This window comes from Oncorhynchus tshawytscha, linkage group LG04 (genome assembly GCF_018296145.1).
Source record: "Oncorhynchus tshawytscha isolate Ot180627B linkage group LG04, Otsh_v2.0, whole genome shotgun sequence".
NCBI classification, from domain to species: Eukaryota; Metazoa; Chordata; class Actinopteri; order Salmoniformes; family Salmonidae; genus Oncorhynchus; species Oncorhynchus tshawytscha.
This window is the reverse complement of record NC_056432.1, coordinates 19,913,197-19,928,862: the sequence shown is the minus strand read 5'-3', so window position 1 is coordinate 19,928,862 and position 15,666 is coordinate 19,913,197. Positions and strand designations below refer to the sequence as shown.

At 45.8% G+C, this 15,666-nt stretch overlaps 1 protein-coding gene across 1 annotated transcript in view; it reads right to left on the bottom strand.

Annotated features, from left to right (window-relative positions):
* Positions 1-15,666, bottom strand: part of trpm3 (transient receptor potential cation channel, subfamily M, member 3) — a 169,687-nt gene that overhangs the window by 6,363 nt on the left and 147,658 nt on the right. The window contains exons 17-22 of the mRNA XM_042320427.1: positions 12,909-13,109; positions 11,008-11,148; positions 4,902-5,030; positions 4,186-4,437; positions 3,422-3,596; positions 357-507 (exon numbers count right to left, since the gene is read on the bottom strand). Of these exons, the coding sequence (XP_042176361.1) occupies positions 357-507; positions 3,422-3,596; positions 4,186-4,437; positions 4,902-5,030; positions 11,008-11,148; positions 12,909-13,109 (1,049 nt within the window). The remainder of the gene's footprint in view (positions 1-356; positions 508-3,421; positions 3,597-4,185; positions 4,438-4,901; positions 5,031-11,007; positions 11,149-12,908; positions 13,110-15,666) is intronic.

Below are 15,666 nucleotides of genomic sequence, written 5' to 3'. Positions count from 1 at the left end.
TGTGCATGGGCCCTGGTACACACATCAGTAAACAGAGTGGGTGTGGGAGAGTAAAATAAACCCATCCTATGCACATTTTTGGCCGTGTCCAGAAAGAACAACTTTGAGAGACCCTACCTCCCCGCAATTGTGGAGGTCTGACAGGATTGGGCAGGTGTAAGCAATATGGGGAAAATTCCCTCCTGGCCTAAACCAATCAATTTGCTTAAACCTATCAAATCCTCTCAGATCTCCACAAGTGTCTGGAGGGTAAGGGCTTGGGGTGGTCTCTGGACAAGGCAATGGTATGTATAACTGAGTGGGCGTAAGGAGAGTGTAGGTCTACAGAGCGAGTGAGAGAGAGAGAGAGAACGTACTTGAAAACAGCGATGAGCAGGTTGACCAGCAGGATGTTGGCCACCAGAAGGTAGCAGGCCATGATGGCAGGAACGATCCAGGCTCCCGTCTTACAGGGTGGCAGAGCCACAACATGCCCGTCCTCTGTGGTGATATTCTGGCCACATGGAGCTAAGCACAATGACACAACCACAGGGTCAGGATGACACACAAGGTGTCACAGATTGTGTCACAAGACAAATTCTCTTAAAGCTACCCCATTTATTTTGTCATATGACAAAACAAAAGAGTAGCCAGCCTAAAGAGAGTTTCTCCGACAAAACATTATTAATAAAGACAAACATATTGTAAAAGCCAGTTGTGTGTCAAAACAAATTCACATACAGACAACGACTAGACAAGCAAGCCAACATAAAACGAACATAAAATCAAATGAAAGAAAGATGTCAACATACAACACAAACAAGGTACATACAAGCAAACCCAGGCATTCCCACCAAACAGACAATCACTACGCTGACATCTAAAATAAACAAACCAACAAATAAACAGAACAACAAATACTTCAAGTTTAGCAAACAAGCAAGAGGCATAATATACTGAATATATGCATCTTTTTTGTAGGGGATAGGAAGGAGTGAGCTCTAGAATGGAAAGGTGTTATGTGCTGAAATGTGTATCTCACAATATATTCTAAAATATATTGTCAATAACTTGCATTCCCAATATATTTAAACATGGCATGATGTTTAAAATATATTGTCACATATGCGTGCCATAGCCTAGCTGAATAATGACTATACTACAGATCAATTGAAATGTATTTAAGATACATTGACATGTATTTAAGATACATCATATGTTTTTTCCATCAGTGATGGTTCAGTTGCTGTGGCTTATAATGGGGACACTCAGCACTTTCACTTTGGATGCTCATTCGTTTGTTTGCCTATGAATCATTATATTCATACTCATCTCTGGATTTCAATTGATCACACAAGGCAGCCCAAAGGTAGAGAACTGAAGTAATTTGCTATCTCTCTATCTCACAATTTTACACTCAAATAAATTGGGTTAAAAACTCTGACAACTGAACCACGTGAAAAAACAGATTGCAGATGATGACAGGGTATGATATGTTCATGTCTGTGTGTGTGTGTGTGTAAATGCAGAATCATTTTCTGTGTCTAAGTGCATATGAGTTTAGGTGTGCTTTTGAAATGTGTAGGTGTGCTTTAAATATATATGTGTGTGTGTGTGTGTGTGTTTGGTTGTATTTGCAAGTGTGCACAAGTATTTGCACATCCATGAGAGTATGGTTGAGAGTGCATTATTGTGAGTTTGTGTCTAGATGACATTGTAGTGATGTTACAATCATGTTTTAGTGATAGCAGAGCTGGCGTTGGGGGATGGCAATAATGACTGGGTTTACCTGGCAGGCTTACTTTTCCAAAATCAAACAAAATAGTGAAAATGTCAAAGTAACATGTCTGTAACAATCCTAGTTCCCTTTCAGATTTAGTAATGTCATTAAAATAAACAAATTAATAAACAAAAATAAACCAAACAAGAGTGCTACTGCCATGAAACACAGTTATTGACCTGTCAGTATGTCGTGCTGCATGCTTAACCATAGAGATGGTAAAGAGGACACGCCTCCTATCTTTGCCATTGATAGCTTCTGCGACAGCATGGGCATCACCACTGAGGGATATCTCATAGAGATAGATAGAGGACTCATCTTTATATCTGGGCCATTATAGCATCCGTGACAGCATGGGCATCACCACTGAGGGCTATCTCATAGAGATAGATAGAGGACTCATCTTTATATCTGCGCCATTATAGCATCCGTGACAGCATGGGCATCACCACTGAGGGCTATCTCATAGAGATAGATAGAGGACTCATCTTTATATCTGGGCCATTATAGCATCTGTGACAGCATGGGCATCGCCACTGAGGGCTATCTCCATCTCTTCTACTTCTATGAGTTCATTGGCGGTCCATAAAAAAACTGAAAAGCTGCATACTGCCACCTACTGTGCAGCAGTGTATATAATCTGAACAAGCATAACGCGAAGGTTGGGGATTTACTGCCAGCTGAAGTGCTGAAATATTTGCTCAGGAGTATAATTCATTGGCTGATCCCTCCTGCTGACCGGTATGGAATTCTTCCCTCCACAACCCATAGAAAGTCCCACCCAGTTGACTACATTAAAATGGTGAAAACCTTCAATGACGCTGCCCATGCTAAAACAGGCTTTGTGGAAAGTGTACCCTCTATCCATCTCTATGTGCATATCTGACTCAATAGCAGCCCCTAGATGAGGATGCAGTGATGGTATGGCAGTGAGGCTGGAATGGTGTAGGGAGGGGACGGGACGGGGGTGGGTCTAATTATCGATTTACTGGCATTCTGATTGAACATAGCAATGTTGGTATGGACCATTATTACGCCAGGTTCCATGAGCTCGAAACTGATTTTCGATCATCCAGAGTTTTGAATTCAGCCTGTGCTTTAGCTTCCTACTATGTACATCTGAAACAAAGAATGACAGCATTATTTCAGATCTCCAGCTTTGGGCTAGTCCTTCCATTCTATACACTCTCACACACGCACACACACGCACTCCCTCAAAACAGATGGTGCATTCAGAGAGCAGTCATGTTCCTTATTTGAGTCGATTACTAAATTACTAAGAAATGTTACCTGCTGTTAGACATCACCTGACCTCATCACTAAGATAAGGTGAGGTGTTAGTGATCTGTCCTCTGCTGTTGTCAGAAAATTGGTATTTTTTTTACCGCAATTTAAAATTTGCATGACCAGTGTGAATAAGAACTAATCCGGCCACCAATGTCTTTCATTGAACTAATATAGTTCCCCCTGAAACCAGGGGGAACTGAGAGGTTCCAAGTGCATGGCATTTCAGCACCTGGATGACTTCAGCTAGTCTGCCGAGTGTGTGTGTATGTGTTGGAGGGGTGGGCAGCCTTACACTCCGAGCTCGACTCTACACCACTCCACCACCCTTTCCCCCTCACTCCCTCCCCCCACATCCACCACCCCTTGTGGGCTTACGGTCGATCTGATCAGCGAACACCTCTCCATAGATCATCCAGTAAGGCATGAAGAAGATGTTCCGAGCCAGCATCCAGGACGGGTCCTCATTGGGATTCAGGATGGCCTGCCTGGCCACTCCGAAACTCATCAACACTACCAGCATGATGATCACAAAGTACATCATGTCAATCATCTGAGAGAGAGAAGGAGTGGGAGGGAGGAGACAGAGTGTGACAAAAAGGGAGACAGGGAGAATGTTGGAACCTGATAATACTCATTCATCTTCATAGAATTCTCATTAAGTGAGCAATTAAGTAGAACATTAGACACCAACCAACAGACAGACAGACAGGCAGACATACACAGACAGACAGACAGACAGACAGACAGACAGACAGACAGACAGACAGACAGACAGACAGACAGACAGACAGACAGACAGACAGACAGACAGACAGACAGACAGACAGACAGACAGACAGACAGACAGACAGACAGACAGACAGACAGACAGACAGACAGACAGACAGACAGACAGAAAAACAGATGGACAGACATGCAGACATACAGACAGAGAGAAAGAGAGACAGGCAAACCAAAAGATAGGTTGCAACCAGATTCTCTACCCTTCTCCCGAAGGCTGCATTTGCACACTCCACATCATGGAATTCAAAGCATTGGACTGGTGTAAGCATTAGTTGGAGGGATTTTCCGCTATTGTTAAATCCATGACTGGGAGTGTGCAAGTGCACCCTGCCAGTGACAGACTCCGCCCCCCTCACCATCTTGCCGATCATCATGACATAGGGGCCCAGGTATTTGTTGACGCCAAAGATGTCGAGCAGCCGGATGTACCAATAGATGATGTTAACGCAGTAGATGACCCGGCCGTAACTCATGAGGGGCGGCTCCTGGAGGCGGAGCACCATGCCCACAGAGAAGATGAGGATGGCCATGAGGTCCGTGATGTTCCAGTACTCCTGAAGCCACACCTTTACCTTCTGCAACAGCTTCCCTGGCTCCGACATCAGAATCTGGGGGCGGTAGACAAGGAGGGAGGGATGGAGGGAGAGAGAGCGGGAGAGAGAGGGAAAGAGAAAGAGAGCCGTGCTGGCCTATAAAAGGTCACTGAAGAATTTGTTCTACATAAATAGGTACAGGTTTGGAACTGATGACGAATGCAAATGTATGTTGTTTTAGGAGGATGACATAGAGTGCAGGGCTCTTAGTTGGATCATTTCATATGGTCACTGGCATTTAGCTCCTGTACTTTATTTGATCTTGCATTGGAACATCTGTGTTGATTTACTAGAATGACACACTTCATAACATGCAACCCACCCACCTCTCTAACATGTGTCTGTGTTATAGACCTGCGCATGCTTGACTGTATTGAAATATCCATGAGAAATCCTGGAGTTGTATTGAGAAATCCTGGAGTTGTATTGAGAAATCCTGGAGTTGAACCATCTCTTTGTATATGTGTGTCCTGCCCTACCTCTCTCATCTTCTCGATGCCATTGGTGAAGATGTAAGCGATGACTATCCACTCCTGCGGTGAGGGCCACAGGTCCATCTTCACCAGCACAATATAGTTGAACAGCATCAGGTACGCCACATAGGCCATCTGGGGACAAACACACAGTGTCAGGGCCTCCCGGAGCATGTGAAGAGTCTTCAGTGCACGCAGAGGGTCTTCCAGACAACATAAGTGGGTCTTAGGTAGTCTTAGAGGGCATTCAAATTGTTTTAGCACAGACAAGTTAGGTACAGGCAGAACAAGTGATAGTTTGTCAAAAAACTAACTGCACAGAATCGCAGCAAACCTTCAGGGTCTCATCAAAATCTAGAGGCGATTCACGTAATGTAGTGACCTCATGAAGCCTGATTTATGAACTAAGCTAGTTTGAATCCCTTTCCCCAGCCTAAAAAATGTACTATTATATATGTCAGAGGTAAAAAGTACAATGCAGTGTGACAAGACTGTGTTCATATTCATTTTCATGGCTGCTTTGGAGATAAGACTACTACAGGAGAGGTAATATCACAGAGGATGGTTTTGAATGCAAAGCAGATCATGATGATTCCCTGACCGAGTATCAAATCAAATCAAACTTTATTTGTCACATGCGCCGATTACAACAAGTGTAGACTTGACCGTGGAATGCTTACTTACAAGCCCTTAACCAATACTGCAGTTCAAGAACAGTTAAGAAAATATTTACCAAGTAGACTAAAATAAAAAATAATAATAAAAAGTAACACAATAAGAATAAGAATAACGAGGCTATATACAGGGGGCACCTGTACCAAATCAGTGTGCAGGGGTACAGACTAGTTGAGGTAATCTGTACATGTAGGTGGGGGCGAAGTGACTATGCATAGGTAACAAACATACAGCGAGTAGCAGCAGTGTACAAGAGGGAGGGGGGTCAACGTAAATTGTCCTGTTGCGATTTTATTAATTGTGCAGCAGTCTTATGGCTTGGGGGTAGAAGCTGTTGAGGAGCCTTTTGGTCCTAGACTTGGCTCTCCGGCTACCGCTTGCCGTACAAAAACAGTCTTGGGTGACTGGAGTCTCTGACACTGGCCTTTCCACTGACACCGCCTATTATATAGGTCCTGGATGGTAGAAAGCTTGCCCCAGTGAGGCTGTTTACCTTCGCTTCCTTGAGCACAGGGACTATGGTGGTCTGCTTGAAACGTAGTTATTACAGACTCAGTCAGAGAGAGGCTGAAAATGTCAGTGAAGACACATACTGTAACAGTTGGTCCGTGCATGCTTTGAGTACACGTCCTGGTAATCCGTCTGGCCCAGCGGCTTTGTGAATGTTGACCTGTTTAAAAGTTTTGTTCACCTCGGCTACAGAGAGCGTTATCACACAGTCATCCAGAACAGCTGGTGCTTTTGTGCGTGCATCAGTGTTGCTTGCCTCAAAGCGAGCATAAAAGGCATTTAGCTCGTCTGGTAGGCTCTCGTCACTGGTCAGCTCGCGTCTGGGTTTCCCTTGGTAGTCCGTAATAGTTTTCAAGCCCTGCCACATCCGACGAGCGTCAGAGCCGGTGTAGTAGGTTTCAATCTTAATCCTGCATTGACGCTTTGCTTGTTTGATGGTTTGTCTGAGGGCATGGCAGGATTTCTTATAAGTGTCTGGATTAGTCTACCGCTCCTTGAAAGCAGCAGCTCTAGCCTTTAGCTCGATGCGGATGTTGCCTGAAATCCATGGCTTCTGTTTGGGGTATGTACTGTACGTACAGTCACTGTTGGGACGATGTCACCGATGCACTTATTGATGAAGCCAATGACTGAGGTGGTGGACTCCTCAATGACATTGGATGAATCCCGGAACATATTCCAGTCTGTGCTAGCAAAATAGTCAAAATAGATGTACTTCCGGCGCCGACAGAGATGGCCGCCTCGCTTCGCGTTCCTAGGAAACTATGCAGTTTTTTGTTTTTTTACGTGTTATTTCTTACACTAGTACCCCAGGTCATCTTAGGTTTCTTTACATACAGCCGACAAGAACTACTGAATATAAGATCAGCGTCAACTCACCATCAGTACGACCAAGAATATGTTTTTCGCGACGCGGATCCTGTGTCCTGCCTTACAACCAGTGTAACCGAGTGGATCACATGCAGCGACCAAAAAAAAAAAAAACGACTCAGAAAAAGAGGGAAACGAAGCGGTCTTCTGGTCAGACTCCGGAGACGGGCACATCGTGCACCACTCCCTAGCATTCTTCTTGCCAATGTCCAGTCTCTTGACAACAAGGTTGATGAAATCCGAGCAAGGGTAGCATTCCAGAGGGACATCAGAGACTGTAACGTCCTCTGCTTCACGGAAACATGGCTAACTGGAGAGACGCAATCCGAAGCGGTGCAGCCAGCGGGTTTCTCCACGCATCGCGCCGACAGAAACAAACATCTTTCTGGTAAGAAGAGGGGCGGGGGCGTATGTCTTATGGCCAACGTGACATGGTGTGATGAAAGAAACATACAGGAACTCAAATCCTTCTGTTCACCTGATTTAGAATTCCTCACAATCAAATGTAGACCGCATTATCTACCAAGAGAATTCTCTTCAATTATAATCACAGCCGTATATATCCCCCCCCAAGCAGACACATCGATGGCTCTGAACAAATTTTATTTAACTCTCTGCAAACTGGAAACGATTTATCCGGAGGCTGCATTCATTGTAGCTGGGGATTTTAACAAGGCTAATCTGAAAACAAGACTCCCTAAATTTTATCAGCATATCGATTGCGCAACCAGGGGTGGAAAGACCCTGGATCATTGTTACTCTAACTTCCGCGACGCATATAAGGCCCTGCCCCGCCCCCTTTCGGAAAAGCTGACCACGACTCCATTTTGTTGATCCCTGCCTACAGACAGAAACTAAAACAAGAAGCTCCCACGCTGAGGTCTGTCCAACGCTGGTCCGACCAAGCTGACTCCACACTCCAAGACTGCTTCCATCACGTGGACTGGGAGATGTTTCGTATTGCGTCAGACAACAACATTGACGAATACGCTGATACGGTGTGCGAGTTCATTAGAACGTGCGTTGAAGATGTCGTTCCCATAGCAACGATTAAAACATTCCCTAACCAGAAACCGTGGATTGATGGCAGCATTCGTGTGAAACTGAAGGCACGAACCACTGCTTTTAATCAGGGCAAGGTGTCTGGTAACATGGCTGAATACAAACAGTGCAGCTATTCCCTCCGCAAGGCTATCAAACAAGCTAAGCTCCAGTACAGAGACAAAGTAGAATCTCAATTCAACGGCTCAGACACAAGAGGTATGTGGCAGGGTCTACAGTCAATCACGGACTACAGGAAGAAACCCAGCCCAGTCACGGACCAGGATGTCTTGCTCCCAGGCAGACTAAATAACTTTTTTGCCCGCTTTGAGGACAATACAGTGCCACTGACACGGCCTGCAACGGAAACATGCGGTCTCTCCTTCACTGCAGCCGAAGTGAGTAAGACATTTAAACGTGTTAACCCTCGCAAGGCTGCAGGCCCAGACGGCATCCCCAGCCGCGCCCTCAGAGCATGCGCAGACCAGCTGGCCGGTGTGTTTACGGACATATTCAATCAATCCCTATACCAGTCTGCTGTTCCCACATGCTTCAAGAGGGCCACCATTGTTCCTGTTCCCAAGAAAGCTAAGGTAACTGAGCTAAACGACTACCGCCCCGTAGCACTCACATCCGTCATCATGAAGTGCTTTGAGAGACTAGTCAAGGACCATATCACCTCCACCCTACCTGACACCCTTGACCCACTCCAATTTGCTTACCGCCCAAATAGGTCCACAGACGATGCAATCTCAACCACACTGCACACTGCCCTAACCCATCTGGACAAGAGGAATACCTATGTGAGAATGCTGTTCATCGACTACAGCTCGGCATTCAACACCATAGTACCCTCCAAGCTCGTCATCAAGCTCGAGACCCTGGGTCTCGACCCCGCCCTGTGCAACTGGGTACTGGACTTCCTGACGGGCCGCCCCCAGGTGGTGAGGGTAGGCAACAACATCTCCTCCCCGCTGATCCTCAACACTGGGGCCCCACAAGGGTGCGTTCTGAGCCCTCTCCTGTACTCCCTGTTCACCCACGACTGCGTGGCCATGCACGCCTCCAACTCAATCATCAAGTTTGCGGACGACACAACAGTGGTAGGCTTGATTACCAACAACGACGAGACGGCCTACAGGGAGGAGGAGGTGAGGGCCCTCGGAGTGTGGTGTCAGGAAAATAACCTCACACTCAACGTCAACAAAACTAAGGAGATGATTGTGGACTTCAGGAAACAGCAGAGGGAACACCCCCATCCACATCGATGGAACAGTAGTGGAGAGGGTAGCAAGTTTTAAGTTCCTCGGCATACACATCACAGACAAACTGAATTGGTCCACTCACACAGACAGCATCGTGAGGAAGGCGCAGCAGCGCCTCTTCAACCTCAGGAGGCTGAAGAAATTCGGCTTGTCACCAAAAGCACTCACAAACTTCTACAGATGCACAATCGAGAGCATCCTGGCGGGCTGTATCACCGCCTGGTATGGCAACTGCACCGCCCTCAACCGTAAGGCTCTCCAGAGGGTAGTGAGGTCTGCACAACGCATCACCGGGGGCAAACTACCTGCCCTCCAGGACACCTACACCACCCGATGCTACAGGAAGGCCATAAAGATCATCAAGGACATCAACCACCCGAGCCACTGCCTGTTCACCCCGCTGCCATCCAGAAGGCGAGGTCAGTACAGGTGCATCAAAGCTGGGACCGAGAGACTGAAAAACAGCTTCTATCTCAAGGCCATCAGACTGTTAAACAGCCACCACTAACATTGAGTGGCTACTGCCAACACACTGTCAATGACACTGACTCTACTCCAGCCACTTTAATCATGGGAATCGATGGGAAATGATGTAAATATATCACTAGCCACTTTAAACAATGCTACCTTATATAATGTTACTTACCCTACATTGTTCATCTCATATGCATACGTTGATACTGTACTCTATATCATCGACTGCATCCTTATGTAATACATGTATCACTAGCCACTTTAACTATGCCACTTGGTTTACATACTTATCTCATATGTATATACTGTACTCGATATCATCTACTGTATCTTGCCTATGCTGCTCTGTACCATCACTCATTCATATATCCTTATGTACATATTCTTTATCCCCTTACACTGTGTATGACAGTAGTTTTTTTTGGAATTGTTAGTTAGATTACTTGCTCGTTATTACTGCATTGTTGGAACTAGAAGCACAAGCATTTCGCTACACTCGCATTAACATCTGCTAACCATGTGTATGTGACAAATAAAATTTGATTTGATTTGATTTGATTTGATTTGATTTAGTGAAGCATCCGCGTCATCTGACCACTTCCGTATATCTGTTCCTAAAATAAATAAATTTATTTGATATGGGTTTTTCTGCCCCATACAGTTATAGGGAGGGAGAGAATGGCTTTCCTTTGAGTGTTTTTTATCTCCACGAATAAGAGATGATGCTCCCTATTGAGCAGGGCTTGTGATGTTTTCATTGGACATTGACACAGACACAGACACAGACACAGACACTACACACAGACACTGCACACAGACACCCAACACAGACACAGACAATGCACACAGACACAGACTCTACACACAGACACTGCACACAGACACTGCACTCAGACACAGACACAGACACTGCACACAGATGCTGCACACAGACACATACACTGCACTCAGACACAGACACTACACACAGACACTGCACACAGACACAGACACTTCACACAGACACTGACACATACACTGCACACAGACACTGACACAGACACTGAACACATACACAGGCACAGACATCGTACAAAGATACTGCACACAGCCACTGACACAGACACAAACACTGGCACAGACACATACACGGACACAGACACAGACAACGACACAGAAAGAGACACGCTGTGTCACACACTGCATCTATCTACTGGGTTCTCTGTTAAAAAAACATTCTAATCCCCCCCAAAATGTTCTGGTTCTTAGGTAGCAACAAGCCCTGACAGCAGACTCACTGTGTGAAACCAGAACTTGACGATGGGGGCGTTGTAAAACTCGTAGATCTTCCGGCCCATGGGGATGAGCCGGTGTCTATTCTGGACCTCCCCCACGCCCTTCTTACGAGACGCCTCCGTGCTTACCTTACCCAGCATGGCCTGGTGCATCACACCCAGAGAGACAGAGAGAGAGAGAGATAGGGATGGAGGAAGGGAGAGAGATACAAAAATACAGGAGAGAGGGAGGAAATCATGAAAGAGCATTAGAGCTGTTCATATACATAGTTGCATGAGCAGTAGCAAGCAGAGACAAACTCATTCTGAATGTGTCATGTTAGCGCCATTAAGTGCTGGTGGGGATGATGACACACATGTCGCAGACAAACACTTATGGATTGAGTCTCAGATGACAGTGACGGACAGTAGAGAGAGATAGAAAAGAAGAGAGATCGAAAGAGAGAGAGATAGAAAAGAAGAGAGATCGAAAGAGAGAGAGATAGAAAAGAAGAGAGAAAAGAAAAGAGAAAGGAGAGAGAGAGATAGAGGACAGATAGGAAAAATAAACATGTCTGAGGTCCATTTCTAGGACTCTAACACAGTTTGCCATCCATAATGGGGGAGTCAAATCCCAGAGGTTATGATCATGGATGCCCAAACTACACCACACAGTTGGGGAGTCAGTGAATGGTATTGTATTGTATTGCATGTCAAGGGATAAGGGAGAGACACCCTGCGGTGTGAAAATCACACTGCCATGCCTACGTGCTTATTTTAACTGCATATGGACTGGGAGAGTTGGCAATTACAGTGTGTTTTTTGACGCATCTGAGGCTGACTTGCAATACAATCCCCCCTGGGTGTATTGTAGCCTAGTATATATTTGTATGAATCTGTCTGATTCATATAGTTTGTGTTCTGGGCTGCATTTGAACAATCAGAAACCAGCAGCCCACAATGGCAAGCGGAAGAGCTCATGACAGATGTAATCCTGTGAGTGTTTTGGGAAGACTCTCATCAGCATTCTCAGAAGCTCCTGATTCCAGTGAGTTTTGGTGCCGGCTGGCTGACTGAATGCAGATGACAATATGTATCGCAATGTCTATGTAGATGGACCGAGTTACCAATTGCCTGTTCTGTATTGAGAGAGAGTGTTCAAACAGTCAGGCAGTGTTTGAAATGGAACCCTACCTCCTATATTGTGCACTATTTTTTGACTAACGCTCTATGGGCCGTGGTCAAACGTAGTGCACTATACAGGGGATAGGGGTCCATTTCGGACACAGCCACAGAATGTGCATCTGCATAGACCAGGCAGATAGGCAGGCAGGCACAGTTATGTAACCTGAGCAGCTGAAGCTGCTGCCATAGATCAGATGAGACACCCTCTGTCAGCAGCATGCGGAGTGATGCGCTGTTGCCAGAGCCACAGGGGAGAGTGAGGGGCAGCAGTCGCATACGATACTGTACCTCTAGTAAGACCTTAACTAGGAAAGAAACAGAACAGAGGAAGAGAGAGATGGGGGAGGGGAGAGATAGAGAGAGTGAAAGAGAAGGGAAAGCGAGAGAGGTGGAAGAGGGACATCCACAAGGAGCCGGGCGAGGCAAACAGACTGAGACGTTACAACTCCACAACCACGTCTTCGCCGACACGACAGGAAACGAGAAGCAGGATGACAGGTAGGTTTTGGGGAGGGGCATTCTTACTACCCCTCCGGTTGGTCAGAATAGGGACAAGGCTTGGATGGGTGTGTAGGGACAATAACAATGGTGTGTGTTTGTTAACTGTGGGCCTATATTGCTGGCTAAGGGTGCATCCGAAATGGCGCCCTGTTTCCTATAGGGAATAATAATAGGCTTCCATTTGAGACACAGCCTGCGTGTGTATAGTCTGAAGGCGGGGCTGAGGTGGGTGCTCTCACCACGGAGTTGTACTGCGTCTCACAGTAGGATCTTACTGTGAACTCCATGTCCTCTTCTTCCTTCTCATTGGCAGGCTTCTCAGGCTCCTCCTCCTTCTCCTGCAGGTAAGTGTCCTGGTCCTGGGGCATATATGACATCTCATCCTTGTTCTTGAACTCCAGACTCAGGATGGACGGAGGCAGCAGCAGGCCCAAGATCACCTGTACAGGAGTGTGGAGTTAAACACCTGCACACAGGCAATACACACAGCAGAGACGCTTCTTCAACAGTTGTCACGTGGCACGGCGTCGGGAGAGCTATGGTCATAACGCGTGGGTCCGTTAAAGTGTCAAACATATACTGTAGATTTTTTCATTGCTCCCAAAGCAAATGTAATACATACCTGACGTACTGCAGTAAATTCCTCACCTTGCAACTTTCTTTCCTGCAGTCAAATGACCAACAGTGGCCTCACGGGTGGAATGTTATTCATATTTTTCATAATCTCAAAATTAATAAACACAACAAAAAAATGACATGAAAAATCCAGTGTTTCTATGTCAAACAGTTTTTGTATATTTCAGACTTCTGTGATGTGTATAAAGTGTCATATTTGGATGCAAACTCAAAATTGAATACATTCCAACTCTATATCTGACATGGAACAGGTGTCTTGTTTTTTTAAGCCCACAACCATGTGTGTGACATGTATTCTGTTGTTTCAAGGTAGATTTGTTAAAGTCTACCAAGAAACACTCTGTGTGACCCTGATTTAGCACCCTGCAGTAAAGGTTTAAAAGTTGCTCAACTGTCTTCTTGAACCAGTGGATCTGTATAAAGAGACACACACACACACACACACACACACACACACACACACACACACACACACACACACACACACACTATTCTTATCCCACAAGTCCATATTTCTGAGCTCGACACTCTGAAATTGCATAATTCTATGTCTGATGTGCAGATAGTTTGGGTACCATGAATTGACTATTTAGCAGTCTGGCTGTATAGCAGTCTTATGGCTTGGGGGTAGAAGCTGCCTTCGAGCCTGTTGGTCCAAGAGACGATGCTCCGGTACCATTTGCCGGACGGTAGCATAGTGAACAGTCTATGACTTGGGTGGCTGGAGTCTTTGGCAATTTTTTGGGCCCGCCTCTGGTACAACCTGATATAGAGGTCCTAGATGGCAGGGAGCTCGGCCCCAGTGATGTACTGGGCTGTCCGCACCACCCTTTATAGCGCTTTGTGGTCAAGGGCGGTGACTTTACCATACCAAGCAGTGATGCACCCAGTCAAGATGCTCTCGATGGTGCAGCTGTAAAGTTTTGAGGATCTGAGGGCACATGTAGAATATTTTCAGCCTCCTGAGGGGGGAAGAGGCGCTGCCTTGCCCTCGTCACGACTGTGCAGGTGTGTTTGAACCATGTTGGGCCCTTGGGGATGTGGACACCAAGGAGCCTGAAGCTCTCAACCCGCTTCACAACAGACCCGTCGATGGCTTAGACCTGGGTAAGCACCTTGATTCCTTAAACATGTCTTACTATGACTGTGATATGCGGTTGTCTTTTATTTTTATTTGATTTATTTAACCTTTATTTAACCAGGTAGGCTAGTTGAGAACACCTTTATTTAACCAGGTAGGCCAGTTGAGAACAAGTTCTCATTTGCAACTGCAACCTGGCCAAGATAAAGCAAAGCAGTGTGACACAGACAACAACACAGAGTTACACATTGAGTAAACAATAAACAAGCCAATAACACAATAAACTAATCAATGACACAGTAGAAAAAAGAAAGTCTATATACAGTGTGTGCAAAAGGCATGAGGAGGTAGGCAATAAATAGGCCATAGGAGCGAATAATTACAATTTACCAGATGAACACTGGAGTGATAAATGACCTGATGATGATGTGCAAGTAGAGATACTGGCAAAAGAACAGAAAAGTAAATAAAATAAAAACAGTATGGGGATGAGGTAGGCAGATTGGGTGGGCTATTTACAGATGAACTATGTACAGCTGCAGTGATCGGTTAGCTGCTCAGATAGTTGATGTTTAAAGTTGGTGAGGGAAATAAAAGGCTCCAACTTCAGCGATCTTTGCAATTCGTTCCAGTCACTGGCAGCAGAGAACTGTAAGGAAAGGCGGCCAAATGAGGTGCTGGCTTTGGGGATGATCAGTGAGATATACCTGCTGGAACGTGTGCTACGGGTGGGTGTTGTTATTGTGACCGGTGAACTGAGATAAGGCGGAACTTTATCTAGCATAGACTTATAGATGACCTGGAGCCAGTGGGTCTGGCTACGAATATGTAGCGAGGGCCAGCCGACTAGAGCATACAGGTCGCAGTGGTGGGTGGTATAAGGGGATTTGGTAACAAAACGGATGGCACTGTGATAGACTGCATCCAGTTTGCTTTGTAGAGTGTTGGAAGCTATTTAGTAGATGACATCGCCGAAGTCGAGGGTTGGTAGGATAGTCAGTTATACTAGGGTAAGTTTGGCGGCGTGAGTGAAGGAGGCTTTGTTGCAAAATAGAAAGACGATTCTAGATTTGATTTTTGATTGGAAATGTTTAATATGTCTTTTATCGATGGTGGTTATGATATCGTTTAGTACCTTGAGCGTGGCTGAGGTGCACCCGTGACCAGCTCGGAAGCCGGATTGCACAGCGGAGAAGGTACGGTGGGATTCAAAATGGTCAGTGATCTGTTTGTTAACTTGGCTTTCGAAGACGTTAGGTAGGGAGGGCAGGATGGATATA